The sequence below is a fragment of the Chiroxiphia lanceolata genome, chromosome 5 (genome assembly GCF_009829145.1).
Source record: "Chiroxiphia lanceolata isolate bChiLan1 chromosome 5, bChiLan1.pri, whole genome shotgun sequence".
Lineage (NCBI taxonomy): Eukaryota > Metazoa > Chordata > Aves > Passeriformes > Pipridae > Chiroxiphia > Chiroxiphia lanceolata.
In genome coordinates this window covers 48,400,194-48,414,168 of record NC_045641.1, presented here as the reverse complement: position 1 = coordinate 48,414,168, position 13,975 = coordinate 48,400,194, and the positions used below count along the sequence as shown (strand labels likewise).

At 35.6% G+C, this 13,975-nt stretch overlaps 1 protein-coding gene across 2 annotated transcripts in view; it reads left to right on the top strand.

Annotated features, from left to right (window-relative positions):
• The window catches only part of NUP205 (nucleoporin 205), a 50,915-nt gene that overhangs the window by 15,539 nt on the left and 21,401 nt on the right, over positions 1-13,975 (top strand). For both annotated transcript variants that reach the window (XM_032689617.1, XM_032689618.1), the window contains 13 exons: positions 36-152; positions 1,328-1,465; positions 2,527-2,677; positions 3,440-3,645; positions 5,057-5,239; positions 5,924-5,974; positions 6,574-6,783; positions 7,561-7,660; positions 9,283-9,420; positions 9,668-9,857; positions 10,953-11,073; positions 11,567-11,648; positions 12,076-12,240. In XM_032689617.1, the coding sequence (XP_032545508.1) occupies positions 36-152; positions 1,328-1,465; positions 2,527-2,677; positions 3,440-3,645; positions 5,057-5,239; positions 5,924-5,974; positions 6,574-6,783; positions 7,561-7,660; positions 9,283-9,420; positions 9,668-9,857; positions 10,953-11,073; positions 11,567-11,648; positions 12,076-12,240 (1,852 nt within the window). The remainder of the gene's footprint in view (positions 1-35; positions 153-1,327; positions 1,466-2,526; positions 2,678-3,439; positions 3,646-5,056; positions 5,240-5,923; positions 5,975-6,573; positions 6,784-7,560; positions 7,661-9,282; positions 9,421-9,667; positions 9,858-10,952; positions 11,074-11,566; positions 11,649-12,075; positions 12,241-13,975) is intronic.

Sequence of the window (13,975 nt, the reverse complement as noted above, 5' to 3'; positions counted from 1 at the left end):
GACCAGTGGTTTTTTTCACTTCATAAATTCTGTAGGTGAAACAGCTGAGAAACCGTGCTGATGAAGATGCTCGTATGATCCACATGAGTATTCAGATGGGTAATGATCCACCTATTTCCCTTCGGAGAGATCTGGAGCATTTAATGCTTCTAGTAAGCCCTATTTTCTTTTAAATTACAGTGGCAAATAGTGATTGTGACTTTCATTTTTCATCTGAAAACCTGTATCTGAATGATACCATATGATGCTGGACCTTTCTCTTTTTGGATTAGAGTTTTTAAATTTTTTTTTCCTTAAATATAGACACTTTTCTATAACGTTTCATGTAAAGGAATTAATTTACTGCCTTGCTTTCTTATGTTAATGTCATTTGATTCTTGTTGAGTAAGTAAATACTGCAGTATTTCCTATGTTTGAAGGTTTTAGGGGGTTAACCTTACTATTGACACTCTGATAAATAGTTGAAATGTTTAAATAATTCTCATGTTGAAATATTTTTGAGAATTTTGGAACACTGTTTTGTATTTACTGTAGATTAGTTTAGGCAATGTGACTCCATCAAGGCTGGTGGAATTACAAATTCCCTAATTTCAGTAGAATTTTGACCAGAAGTGTACATTTAAAAGAAGATCTGTTTCTATAATATTTTTAATAAAATAAAGAACACAGAAAAAAATAAAATGAAAATAAAATAATCATATTTGTTTAAATATTAGTTATTAAGGTTACTTAACTGCACTTTCAAAAAAATCGGAAAACAGATTTACATATTAAACAGGGCAATTTTTATTTTCTGTTCATGAATAACTTAAAAAACTTTTACTACTTGTCTTTTCCAAAGGTAAAGGTTATAGGACATTTGCAGGAAACTTTGTACTGAAATGCGTTCTTAGGCAGCTCAGAGACATATAGTGAACTTAAATGAAGAACTAGAAATGAAAATTTACTCTGAGAAATTTGTATGTTCAGATAATGGGTAAGATTTCTATTCATGGTACTGGCTGACTTGTAAATTCAATGTATGAAGGTATGGATATGGTTATTTAAAGAGAGATGATGCTGTTTTCTTACAACAATTCAATCTATAATAATTAGAAAGTTATTAAAGTGTTGCTGATGTGTGCATTTTGAATTTCTCTGTCACTTGTTCCTATGCTGTTATTTAGACGCTCTTGTTTTCAGAGAGTTTTAAGAAATAAAACACCAGCTGTGGGATGCTTTGCCTCTCAGGTGTGTTTAGCTAATCTAGAAGCAGTGCTTATTGTTGAAGTAATTGTTTTTTCTTCATATAGTTGGTATTTTTCCAACATCATCTTTTCTCTGATAGATTGCTGAATTGTATAGGAAAGACCCCTTTAATCTGGAACTTGCCCATGAATACTGGTGTCCATCGGAGCCCTTGCAGACATCCACCATCATGGGGTCCTACCTTGGAGTAGCTCATCAGCGACCCCCTCAGCGCCAGGTTATCTAGATTTTCTTGAGTAATTACTAGTAACTTGAAACTAAAGTAACAGAAAACCCCAAGCAACAAAGTTTTTGGTATCCTTATTACAGATAGCCTCTAAGAAGATATTACTTTTTCTCACTGGCTTATCTGCATGTGTCCTCCTCTGCATGGCATGGTTCTTGTTGCTTGTCAATAAACTTAACAAGAGTCTTAACTAACCTCTTTGAAGACGTTGTTTAGGTCTAATTTGTTGCAGTTGCTAAATAATTCTGATACTGCTCTGGTATCTGATAACTTCTACATACCTTTTGCATGTAACTGAGAAGTTAAATTCCTTTACTATAAAAAAAATCTTTATTAACTGCAGTTGATAGTATTTCAGGGGGTAAGAATCTGTAAGAATATTGTAATTATTTAAAGTCCAAAGATTATAGTCCATGAGAGACAAAACTTAAAATCAGAATGAAGAAATTATGTAAACAGATGAAGTAGACATTCCAAAACTTATTAGATATCTGGGATGCTGTCAGCCTTCAATGCTTCTTGAAAGACTGTGCAGCATTAGGCAAAACCTAGAACGAGACAAATTGGACACACCCCGAGACATACCCACAATACAGACAACTTGAGTTGGGGCCATGTGCAGTCTGCATACACCCTAATATGACCCTGGAAGGAACCACTGTGTATGGGAGTTACTGTGCAGGTATATGACAAGCATAATGAATTCTTTCCTGATATCTCTTGCACTGTGAGATGTGTTAGTAATACTGCTGTGGAACATTTGTGAGCTGAAGTAAATTTTATCACTGGAAATACAGAAATGGAGAGTTAGTATCCTTCCCAATCACATTAATTGTTTTGTTTATTTCTTCTTTGAACAAGTGTTTTCACCTTCAGAGAGACAGAATAGGCCAGCTTATAAAGGAACTTTTTTTAATTGAAGTTGTGATTCCACCTGTCTGCCCTGCCCCGATTACATTAGAATCTGTTTTCTGACTTTTCCTGCCTGATGTTTTCCTAAAATACTCAGATTTACCTTTTTTTTTTTAAATACTGATCTTTATTTGTTCTAGGTTGTGTTGTCAAAGTTTGTTAGGCAAATGGGAGATCTACTTCCTTCCACAATTTACATCCCATACTTGAAAATGCTGCGGGGACTGGCTAGTGGGCCTCAGTGTGCTCACTACTGCTTTAGTTTGCTAAAAGTCAATGGCAGTAGTCATGGTAAGAAAAGTGGCACTTCAGCTCTTTCTCAACTCCTGTTCTTTCGAAAAATGCAGAGACTCATTTCAGATGAATTGTGGCTTCATACTTTTAACATTTCGTTATTAGTACAAAGACGAAATTAGAAAGCTTTACTTGAAAGTGTAATCTGGAAAAAAAAGATCGTTTAGGTGGTTAGATGTCTGAGCACCTTAGCAAGCAATTCACGTAATAAAACAACGTGTTTTTTAAAAACACTGTCTTTACACCTTAAGAAATGCAGAATATCAATATTGCTTATTATAAAACAAAAAATTAGTAATGTCCTAAAGTTAACTATATTTACAAAATATACAATGTAACTTTCCTGAGCTTTTTTTCAGAAGCACTTTGTTCTGTTAGAATTTTTTTGATTTAATAGAATAGCACTTTCTCAAAGTAAGAGGTGCTGGTCAGTCCTGTGCTTTGCATTCATGTTGCATTGGTCAAATTGTTAAAAAAAACCAACCCTACTTTGAAGATCCAAATAATGCTGCAAAGATTCCAATTCATAAAGCTAAAAACCTGTGCTGGTTTTTCGCACCTTTCTATCTCAGTGAAAGAAAACTTTTACAAACAAAAATTCCCCAAACCTGAGTGACTAATACTGGAAACAATAGCTTTACTTTGAACTTTATTTCTTCCTTTAGAAAAGAAAGTTTTCCTTTTAAATTTAACTACCCTGCTTGTCACCGTGTGAAAGGGTAGAAAGAAAATCTTGTCACCTGTTTGTCATTTTTCTAGCGGAAAACATCCAAGGAGCAGGTGGCAGTCCTGTCTCCTGGGAGCATTTTTTCCACTCTTTGATGCTTTATCATGAGCACTTAAGGAAAGACTTGCCAAGTGCAGACAGTGTCCAGTATCGTCACCTGCCTCTCCGAGGCATCACACAGAAAGAACAGGATGGATTAATTGCGTTTTTACAGCTGACCACTGTTATAGTCAATTGGGTGAGTAGCCTTTCATTTGATTTTCGTTGTTAATATATCTTTTTTTTCCTTGCAAGTCATCATCATGCAGCTGTGGAGTTCTCCTTGACCGAAAGGATACATAGGGAAAATTTACCTAGCAGTTGTTGTCATTTGATTAGTGAACTCTACAAGTATGGGAAGCATCGGGAATAACTGTAGTGACCAAACACACAGTCCAGGTGAAGCAGGAAGAGATGACACCTTTTTCTGTGTTGCTGGTGTTAATAATTTTCTTGTTTTCTTGACACTGGTGGTGATAATGGGGATGTCTTTCAGAAGTGAGTATATTCACAATAAATTACTATGAAGTAGGGAAATTCTTTGCATTTGTTTATGAGTTTGAAAACGCAAAAGTAATATTGAATTCAAAAGAAAGTGGTAGAAATTGGGCATGGAAACTGATCAAGTGTGAAACTTGCCTCTGGAGTTATGATTTAAAATGTCTCCAAACCAAGAGTGTAAAATGTGCCATGAATTGACTGGAAGAGGATTTCAGAAGAATAAAACTGCAATGCATAATTTGTATTGTGAATTGTCTGTGTAATTCTGAATAGCGTAGAATTCAGCTCTTCCATACCCACCAGACTTAGCAGCCTAAAAATTCTGTGATATAGTGAGATAGCCTTGGTTTTGCTGACGCAAACACAAGACAACACAAGATCAGTGAACCTAATTAGGCTTTTTACAAATCATCCTTGGTGGTGGTGATAATAGGGTGATCATGTGTGAGCTGTAATGTCAGCACTGGATAAGTGTGGGGAAAAGGGAACTCTTAAAGCTCTTAAAACTTATCATCAAACCATAACATGGGATGAAGTAAATTGGTTCTAAGTATGCAGGGAATTACCATTTGACGAGGGTAGGGGTTTGTTCCTGTCCAGTGGTTCATCTTACAGTCTCTAGTGAGCTTACATGGGTGATGATCCTGTTCCTAAAGAAATTAATGTAAGTTCCTAGCTAATGTCCAAATGCAGTTTAAGTTCGTAGAAATATATAGAAATAGAAATATAGAGAAAATATATAATAGAAACATTAATAAAAGTCCCTCTACCAGTGCTTGAAGGAACCATCTACAATGTAAGTACTTAAAGACTGATTCCATGTCTGTGTGTCTATTAAAAAAAAAAGTGAGTTGTTTTAAGAAGCTTATATTATCCACACAATTTTTATGTATGGATAGGCACAATTTTAGTACTCGTGAGTCATTATATTGGGCTTTTTGTTTAATTAAAATGGTTGGCTTTGAAATTGTCTGCCATTCTTCTGATGTTTCATGTACCTTCAAGTACAAAGCAGAATCTTTGATACTGAACTGTGAGTTAGAGGTTTTAAGACATGAATAGCCTTCAAAGTAATAATCTGCAGTTTTATTTTCTGTTGGACTCCGTAGAGTGAGAATGCTCGCCTGGCTCTTTGTGAGCACCCTCAGTGGACACCAGTAGTGGTCATTCTGGGACTTCTGCAGTGCAGCATTCCTCCTATTTTGAAAGCAGAGCTACTAGAAACCCTTACTGCTTTTGGAAGATCTCCTGAAATAGCTGCTTCACTCTGGCAATCTCTGGAATATACACAGGTATTGTAGGATTTTCAGTGCTTAGAACTATAGCATCCCAGTTTGTTGAAATTGTCAGTAATGTATTTGAAATAGCATTGCATTTCCTCCTAAATTTTCTTTTGGCCGTTGTGGAATATAATTTTTCTCACCTAGTTAATACTTTGGAACGATTTTGAAAATTACAGTATTGCCTTATGCCTCAGAGATCTCATTGACTGTTCTCATTTTACATAAGTACAGGTTTCCTAACAGACATCCAGTTTGAACTGCAACTGCTGGTTTATTTTTAATTGCTAATAAGAAAACCTGATAATGATGACATCTCACCACCTTTGCTTCCTAATTTATGATATTCCTTAAAATATACTGTTGTAAGAGATAATGAGGGAAATATCTTTCCTGTAGCCAATGTAAAACAAAAATCATTAATGTGAAAGTATTTCTGCCCTTTTGTTTCGTGTAACAATAAATATGATGCAGATCTTTGAGGATGTAAAGCTGGAAGCATACAAGTGTAAAACATATAATCCAGCCTTTCAGACAGAAAGATCTTGGCTTTTTGTTTTTTAAGAGGATTTAGAAAACCTCTTCTAGAATCTAAAAGGTAATGAGTATCGTTTACTCAACAGAAATGATGGACATGCACTTGAATTATGTAAAATATGTTGTTTGTCTGTTTTCATTTCTCTTTCTGTTTTGAAGATACTGCAAACTGTGAGAAGTCCAGGCCAGAGACAAGCAATTGGTATTGAGGTAAGAGTTTCTCTGTAGCTAGGCAGCCTCTCTGATCATCTGCATATGAGTTTGGGAAACACTTGCAGAGGCTGCCTCTGCTGCAGATCCATGGGAAAGCTTTCTAATAGGTGCTGTGCTTTCACTGATTTGTAATTTACTTTCAGTCCCGCTTGTAATTTCTGGAAAACTTTACTCATTTTTGCATCTATTGCAGCTTAGTAACAGAACAGCATCTAAACCCTCAAATTCCTCATAAGCACTTCTTACTAAGATTTTCCTATTTTTCTGAACTGGATGCACTTTTGTTATGTCTTGGTGCAGCTCACTTTGCTTCTAATAATAGTGGTAAATAAAAGCAAAGTATGTAAATGTTGAGGCATATCATCTAGTAGCTCAGAAATGAATAGAAGTATATTGCTGAACTGAAATAACAGTACTGATGCTTTGTTACTTTTGCTCTGTTTGTGGTGTACTGTAGACAAAAATGCTAAGTCAATTCACTGTAAAGTAATTCACAGATGATGCTTTTATATTATTTGTTCTCACATGTTTCTTCATCCTCCAAAATTGTGATTTTTTTTTTTTTCTCCTTCTGTGTTTGCTGTCCTCTTGGGAAGGTTGAATTGAATGAGATTGAGTCCCGATGTGAGGAATATCCTTTAACTCGTGCCTTCTGTCGACTCATCAGCACACTGGTGGAGAGTTCATTCCCAGCTAACTTGGGAGCAGGTCTGCGCCCCCCAGGCTTTGATCCCTATCTCCAGTTCCTCAGGGATTCAGTGTTTCTCCGATTCCGCACCAGAGCTTACCGGAGAGCTGCTGAAAAAGTAATTTTTGTTTGTAAATACTGTTTTTCTTAGGATATAGTTAAAATGATTTGGCACTGTTGATGTGGCTTAGATGTTTGAGAAGCTGTGCAAGTTTGATGCAGCAAAAGTAACCTAGAGCACTTCATAGTGTTTTGATTCTGTAAACAGGTGATTTTTCAACTCCTGGGGTCATCAGGCTATACTTCAAAGGAACCTGTATAAAGTATCCTTTAAAAAAAAGTTTATATTGCTAAATTTCAATTTGCTATACAGGATTCTGCAACTCTACAATTTGGCTAATGACTTCTGAACATTACATGCCCAAATCTGCAAGTCAGATTTGTCCTTTTCTCAATGTTACTTCAGAAAATGTTTCTGACGTGCTGAACTAAGGAATTTGACTTTGTTTTACAATACTTCTGAATGAAAGCACATGCCAAACTGTATCCTGGAAGCTGGGTATTCATGATCTGTTCTTAGCTGTATACCTAGTAAGGGCTCCTTATTGCTTCTAGTTTTAATATACTAATATGTATATTGTACAATAGAGCCTAAAATAGGTAATCTGTTTCAGTGTTCCAGTTTACTTCAAAAAGAGAGCTTGGCCTTTCAGATTATTTGACATGATGACTTTTAAGTGTTGTTGTCATGACTGTAATTCTGAAATACTGGCCATACTTCTGATCCAGTACATTACTGCGCTACCTGTTGTATACTTTGTCATCTCTTTCTTGTTGCTGCAGTATCAATCTTATTCTATGTACGAGTTTCTCTTTGTTTTGTGATTCTCTGCAGTGGGAAGTAGCTGAGGTAGTCCTGGAAGTGTTTTACAAATTGCTACGGGATTATGAACCTCAACTTGAAGACTTTGTGGACCAATATGTGGAGTTACAAGGTTAACTTGTTCATTTGTTCACTGACAAGCAGAATTGTAACTCGTTTTACTCTGTTGCCTCTATCTTAGGATCTTGTTTAATATTGCAAATAAGCTGTTGGAAATCCAGGCCAAGGGTTTAAGATAGAAAGATGTTCAAGAACTGTCCACATACTATCAGGATCTGCGTTCCTGATTCAGTAGGGCTTCATGTACACTGTTTTCTACTTCCCTGTCTCTACTAGGAGGATAACTTCTAACTCCTTCTTTTCTGATTTGGTTGAAAAGCAACATTTGACACTTAAACAACACCTTGGTGTTGGGCTTGTTCCTCTGAATTTCTTTGGTCTGTATCCAAATCACCACTATTCATAGGGTTAATTTAAAAGTGTCGTATTTGCTATATCCTTTAATATTAATATTATTGATATATTAATTATTCAGAATAGACAGTACAGTATAATTAATGACCTGAAGTCATTTAATTCTGGACAACTATTCTTTAAAAGGCCAAAGTAGATGACAGTTGCCTCATTATAGGAAATTTAAGGCTTATTTGGGGACCAGACTTTTTTTCTTGATACGAAGTTTCTTAGCATGAATTCCACCCTTGTGCTGATGGATTTACTTGTAGCAGTACAGAGCTGTGAGAACCACTTCTAAAGTGAAAACAACTTTAGACATGCTTCTCCAGTGAGCACATCTCAGTCTGAGAGGCCTCTGTGCCTCATACTTTGACAAACAGTACTTGGTAGCATAACTGGCTCAGTAAATTTCTGTTAGCTTGTTCCTGTCCTCAACTAGTCCTTCAGCTTGTATGATTATTTGTGGGTTACACAATATATTGAAGAAATGGGTTTATCTGCTTTTGACTAGATCCATTTTTTGAATGGATTCAGTATGTGCAGTGATGTGGCATGTTTATTGGCATGTGACAGAGCGGCACAGACACAGAATGAATGGAAGAAGGGGACTGTTTAAGCTGATGCCAAAAGACACTGTTCTCTCATTCTCACTTGCATATTGAAAAAGGGTCTTACTGATCTCCTGCTTTTATCCACCATTGTTTACTAGGAGACTAGATAAATCAGAAGAATTAGTCTTGTATTTCATATCATGAAGATCTTTGTGTTTTAGGCTAGTAGTTGCTACAGACGTCCAAGTGTGTGTACACTATGAGCATCAGTGTTTCAGTGGACCTTCTCTTTGCCTGGAAATGCTTTTTCCCTTGTCTTCATGCAGGTTTGGGGGGATGTAAACTTTTTGCTGTTTCTTTTTGGTCTTACAAAACCATTTAATGTAACTCAGCTCTGGTGTGGTATGCAGTACTAGCATTGATTTGAATCAAAAGTCAGATCTACTTGGGGAAAGTCTTAGCTGGTTAAAGTTGAAATTGTGCTGTTAGATATTGAAAAGTAATGGTAATTGCCATTACAACCCTTCCCAAACTTCTAAAATTACCTCAATGGCTTCTGTGAAGAAAATCTCTGAAGACTTTGTATGTGGGATGTTTAATCTATTTAGATGTTGCTTACAACCACAGGAGCTATTAGCTTGTGTAGCTTATGCTAGTTTGAGTAATGGAAGGTTTCTCTAATAGAGGTTTTTGTTTGGTTGGTTTTTTTTACCCCTTCTGTCTTTAGGAGAAGAAATAATAGCATATAAACCGCCTGGATTCAATTTGATGTATCATCTATTGAATGAGTCCCCAATGCTGGAACTTTGCCTTAGTTTGCTGGAAGAAGGGGTTAAGCAGCTGGATACTTATGCTCCATTTCCTGGTATGTGCCTAGAACTTATTTTTGATGTGAAGTTAAAATGTATAATAAGTAAGATTTAAAGTTGACATTGCATATCTGTAACTTGATGTCGTTTCTCTTGTATGTAAAAATTGTGTTTTGGGGGAAATTTTCCTACTAGTAAACAACTGACAGGTTTTTTCTTGTTGTAAGGCTTGATGAATGAGATTTATGAATGCTGTCTATTTAGCTGCTCCTTTGTATTTCTTATGTTGTTTGTGCACTGCAGGGAAGAAGCATTTAGAGAAAGCTGTACGGTATTGCCTTGCACTTCTAAACTTAACCCTACAGAAGGAGAATATTTTTATGGATCTGTTGCGGGAAAGCCACCTTTCCCTTATTGTCACACCACTGGAGCAACTGCTTCAAGGAATCAATCCTCGCACTAAAAAGGCAGATCACGTGGTGAATATTGCTAGGTATGTGCAAAGCACTAAGAAGGGAGGAGTTTTGGAGACACAGGAGGGTTTGGTTCCTGGATCCTTTCATTAGTTTTACTAGCCAATGCTTCTCTTTACACAGAACATTTCATGAATTTATTTTTTTTTTGATGGGAGGGAGATGTCTTCACAAGTGGTATGTCTGCAATTGTCTACTGCAAGACTGGGATCCGTATTTATAGTCTTTCTTTCTGAATTTCCCTCCCCCCACTCCCCCTGTGATTTCCTCCTGGCTGCGTTATATTCAGTGATTCCCTTGCATATAATTTTCATTTCGTCCCAGACTTCGATTGTCATAGAGTGGGAAAGTTAAGCTTCATTTGGTTGCTATTGGCCACATATTTTACAGTATTGTCCATTAGTTACTGTTTTAAACGTATAGGGCTAGTAATGAAACTTGGTTTCAAATGTGAAACTTGAGGATTTCCAATTCTCATTGGCATCTGTTACTTTTTAATTTTGTAATAACTTTGCAGACAAATCAACAGTTTGATAACTAGTAGAATTGAGTGCATAAAAATGCAGCGATATTCTGACATGAAATGCATTAAAATATTGAATTCTTTTTGTGTATGTGTTTTGCCTTTCATTTATATTCTTTTTTACCATAACAATAGTCGACAAATAGTTTTTAAAAAGTATCCCTTTTAAGATCCTTTTAATATTTTTATCTTACCTATTTTCAGTACATGCAGTAGTTGATTTTAGCTAATTTTGGTCTTCAGTAATGCTCATTTCAGTGTGATCTGAAGGCATTTTCTCAATGTTTCTTTTACAAACCTGTGAGCAGTTGTCTTAACTTACCCTGCAGTGTTTAATATAGATTTTTGTTAAAAAGAATGGTAAAAATTCCAGGAAGGGTTATTATCCCTACTCAGCATACTCCTCTCTCCTGATGGAGAAGTGTTGTTTCACATACAGTGAAAGTTTGTTTGTAGGTTTACTGTTATCTCATGTAATATGATTTGTAAATGTTTTAGTTCTAAATGTTGTGTAATTTCTCTTCTGTGCAATACCATCTTGAAATAGTAAAATTCTCAACAATTTCATTACAATAAGCTTGTATTTTTAAAGGTATCTTTACCATGGAAACAGCAACCCTGAACTGGCTTTTGAAAGTGCCAAGATTTTGTGCTGTATTTCTGATAATTCCAACATCCAGATAAAGCTAGTTGGTGATTTCACACATGATCAGGTAAGTGTCTGTTTCTTTGAATCTGGAAAGATAAAGTGATGGAGAAGTACTAGTGCTCCATCATGTTATTTTAAAAGATAGGTTTCTACATCAACTATATTAAAACTGTATTTTGTCTTATATCTACTTACCTCTAAACAGTCTTTTACTGTGGCCCTATAAAAAACAATTATTTCATTAATAGAAAAAACTAAAATCATGAATGTTTGCAAGAAGGAAAAGGACAATATTCTCTGAGATATGGAGGCTATTTTGTAATTTTATAGTCTTCAACCTGTGTGGATAGTTTAACATATGTAACAACAACAGATTTTTTTTTTCTGTTTTGTGGCTAATTGCTAACCTATGCTTAGAACAGCTGTGACTCTTAATTCCTGCTTATTAACCAGGTTGTATAATTTTTGTCTAGAACTTCTATCAACTTATATGAAAAGTATTGGTTTTAATACTCTTAAAATTCTCTTTGTTTCCGTCTTTCCATTGTCAAAAACAGAGTATTAGCCAGAAGCTGATGGCTGGGTTCGTGGAATGTTTGGATAATGAAGACGCAGAAGAACTAATTAATCCAGATGAAGGTATGTAAAAGGCTATTAAAATGGCTTAAACTGTTGTCTTTTGCCTGGAAAGAAATTATTGAAAGAGGTGGAGAAAGTGCTTTTAGGTCAGAAAACACTCCTCTGTTGTTTTCTGTAGAATTGGACCTTTAACAGAATAAAAAGCACCAATGTCTTGTTAAGATATGTCCATAGTATGATGAGCAAACTACAGACTAAGTCTGTTTTCAGAAGACAAGTATTTAACATTGTTTTTGATGTATTATTTAGAGTTGTATTAATAGCAATTTGGAATTTTGGTCTTGTATCCCTCTACACTAATATAAGTTGATCCCTTAACATTCTTTTATTATACTTGAAGACTGAGGATTATTCTGTTAAATAGATTTCTTCACTTCAATATTCACCTCAACTGTTTTTCTTTTTTTTTTTTTCTCCCCTAATCAAGAGCTGGAGCCTGAAAAGAAGCGTGCACAAATCCACCATGAAACAAGGATCCATATTCTGAATCTCCTTATCACCTCTCTTGAGTGTAGTCCTCCCAGCCTTGCTCTGTATCTCTTGGGATATGAACTAAAGAAACCTGTCAGCACCACAAATCTGCAAGATCCAGGTATGAAGAGAAGTTGATATGACATTTAATTAGTTCTGTTACCAACACTGAGAATATTTATGGGAAAATTCGTGGGGAAAAGCAGTTCCTTTTAAAAATAAAGGCCTTGTTCAAATTCTAAAAAGCTAAATTAAAAGATATATTGATACTCAAATGCAGCATTTAAACAACTTCAGGATTTGATCCTTTGGTTAAGTTGGATTTTGGAACAGACATGAAATTAGAATTGTGAGGAAAAATGATAATTTAGAAATGAAACATTAATTTATTTACTATTTTATGCAGAGTGGTAGTGTCCCCGGTATAAAGAAAATTGATTTAAAGATACAAGAAGTACCTACATATGACAACATGGGAATCTACAGAGCAGATTGTCACTTTGAACTAGTTATACTACTTGACTATTGTCCTGTCCCTCCTCAAACTCCCATTTAAAATTAATTACAGGGAAGAAAACCAGTTTTGTTTTTAATGTTGTAGAATAAAACCTTTTAGAACAGGTGGTTTTTCATTCTACTGCTAGGAATATATTAATATATTTAAATATTCATACTGTATATTTATTTGTATTAATATCTGTGTGTGAGAATATGAACTTTGAAGCAACAGGAGTGGCATTTCTAAAGTTTCTTGAATTGGTGAGAATAACAGTGTGTTAGTGTGTGTCTTGTTTGCCTCCTCAGTTTCTGACTTGTATTCAGTACAAAATAGACATTGAGAAACTTGAGCAAGTCCAGCAGAGTTGCTCAGGGAGTTGGATTACTAAGCCTATGATGAGAAGCTGAGGGAGTGGGACTTCTTCAGCTGGAAAAGAGAAGGCTTTGAGGAGACCTAACAGAAGTCTTTGAATGCCTACAAAGACAGTAATGAGAGGATAAAACCAAACTCTTCAGAGGTGTATGTCAGAAAGATGAGAGGCAGTGGGCATAAATTGAAACAAGAGAGGTTCAAACTGGATATTGGAGAAACTTTTTCACCAGTAGACAGTGAAGCAGGCTGGCTGGAAGAGGTCATGCAGTCTTCATGCTTGGAAATTTTCAAGACTCAACTGTATAAAGCCCTAAACAATCTGATCTGGTATCATAACTAAGCAGTAGTTTGGTGTTGAGATGTCCTGGTGTCCCTTCCAGTTTGAAGTATGAGATTCTTTCACAATAGTTTTAAACAATATTTTATATAAACAAGTTTGAACAAACGTTTGATCATTTGGTTTTAGATATTTAGAGAAGAATAGTTCTCATTATCTTTAGGTTTGTAGTGGAAGCTATGGCCTGGCAGGTTTTAGTTCTTCATAGTTCTAAACGAAGAGTAGCTAGGACCTGGATATTGTGAAATTCAGTAGTTACACAGTACAGGTAACTGATAATGCACCAACACAATGTTACAGGGTATCATATGTTAGGTCAGTGGTGGGGAAATTTGTTGGAAAGGCATGAGAGAGCCTTCCCCACCTCTTTCAATTAGCTTGTTAATAATGTGAAGAAATAATGACCATAAGACATGTGCCTCAAGATAGTAATTTCCTATGAAAGCATCAATTATACATGTTCCAACAGAAAAGATGATTTCTCCTGTAAGAACTGCTTTTACTGCCTCAAGACATCTTTCTGGGTCGATTAAACAAGTAATTGGCTAAAGAAAGAATGCAAAAAGGCAGGATTTTGACTTCAATGTTATAATCTTCTCCCTGTTCCCCTTGGTTGCAGTGTCAGGTGCCTTTACAAGCATTAGTCAT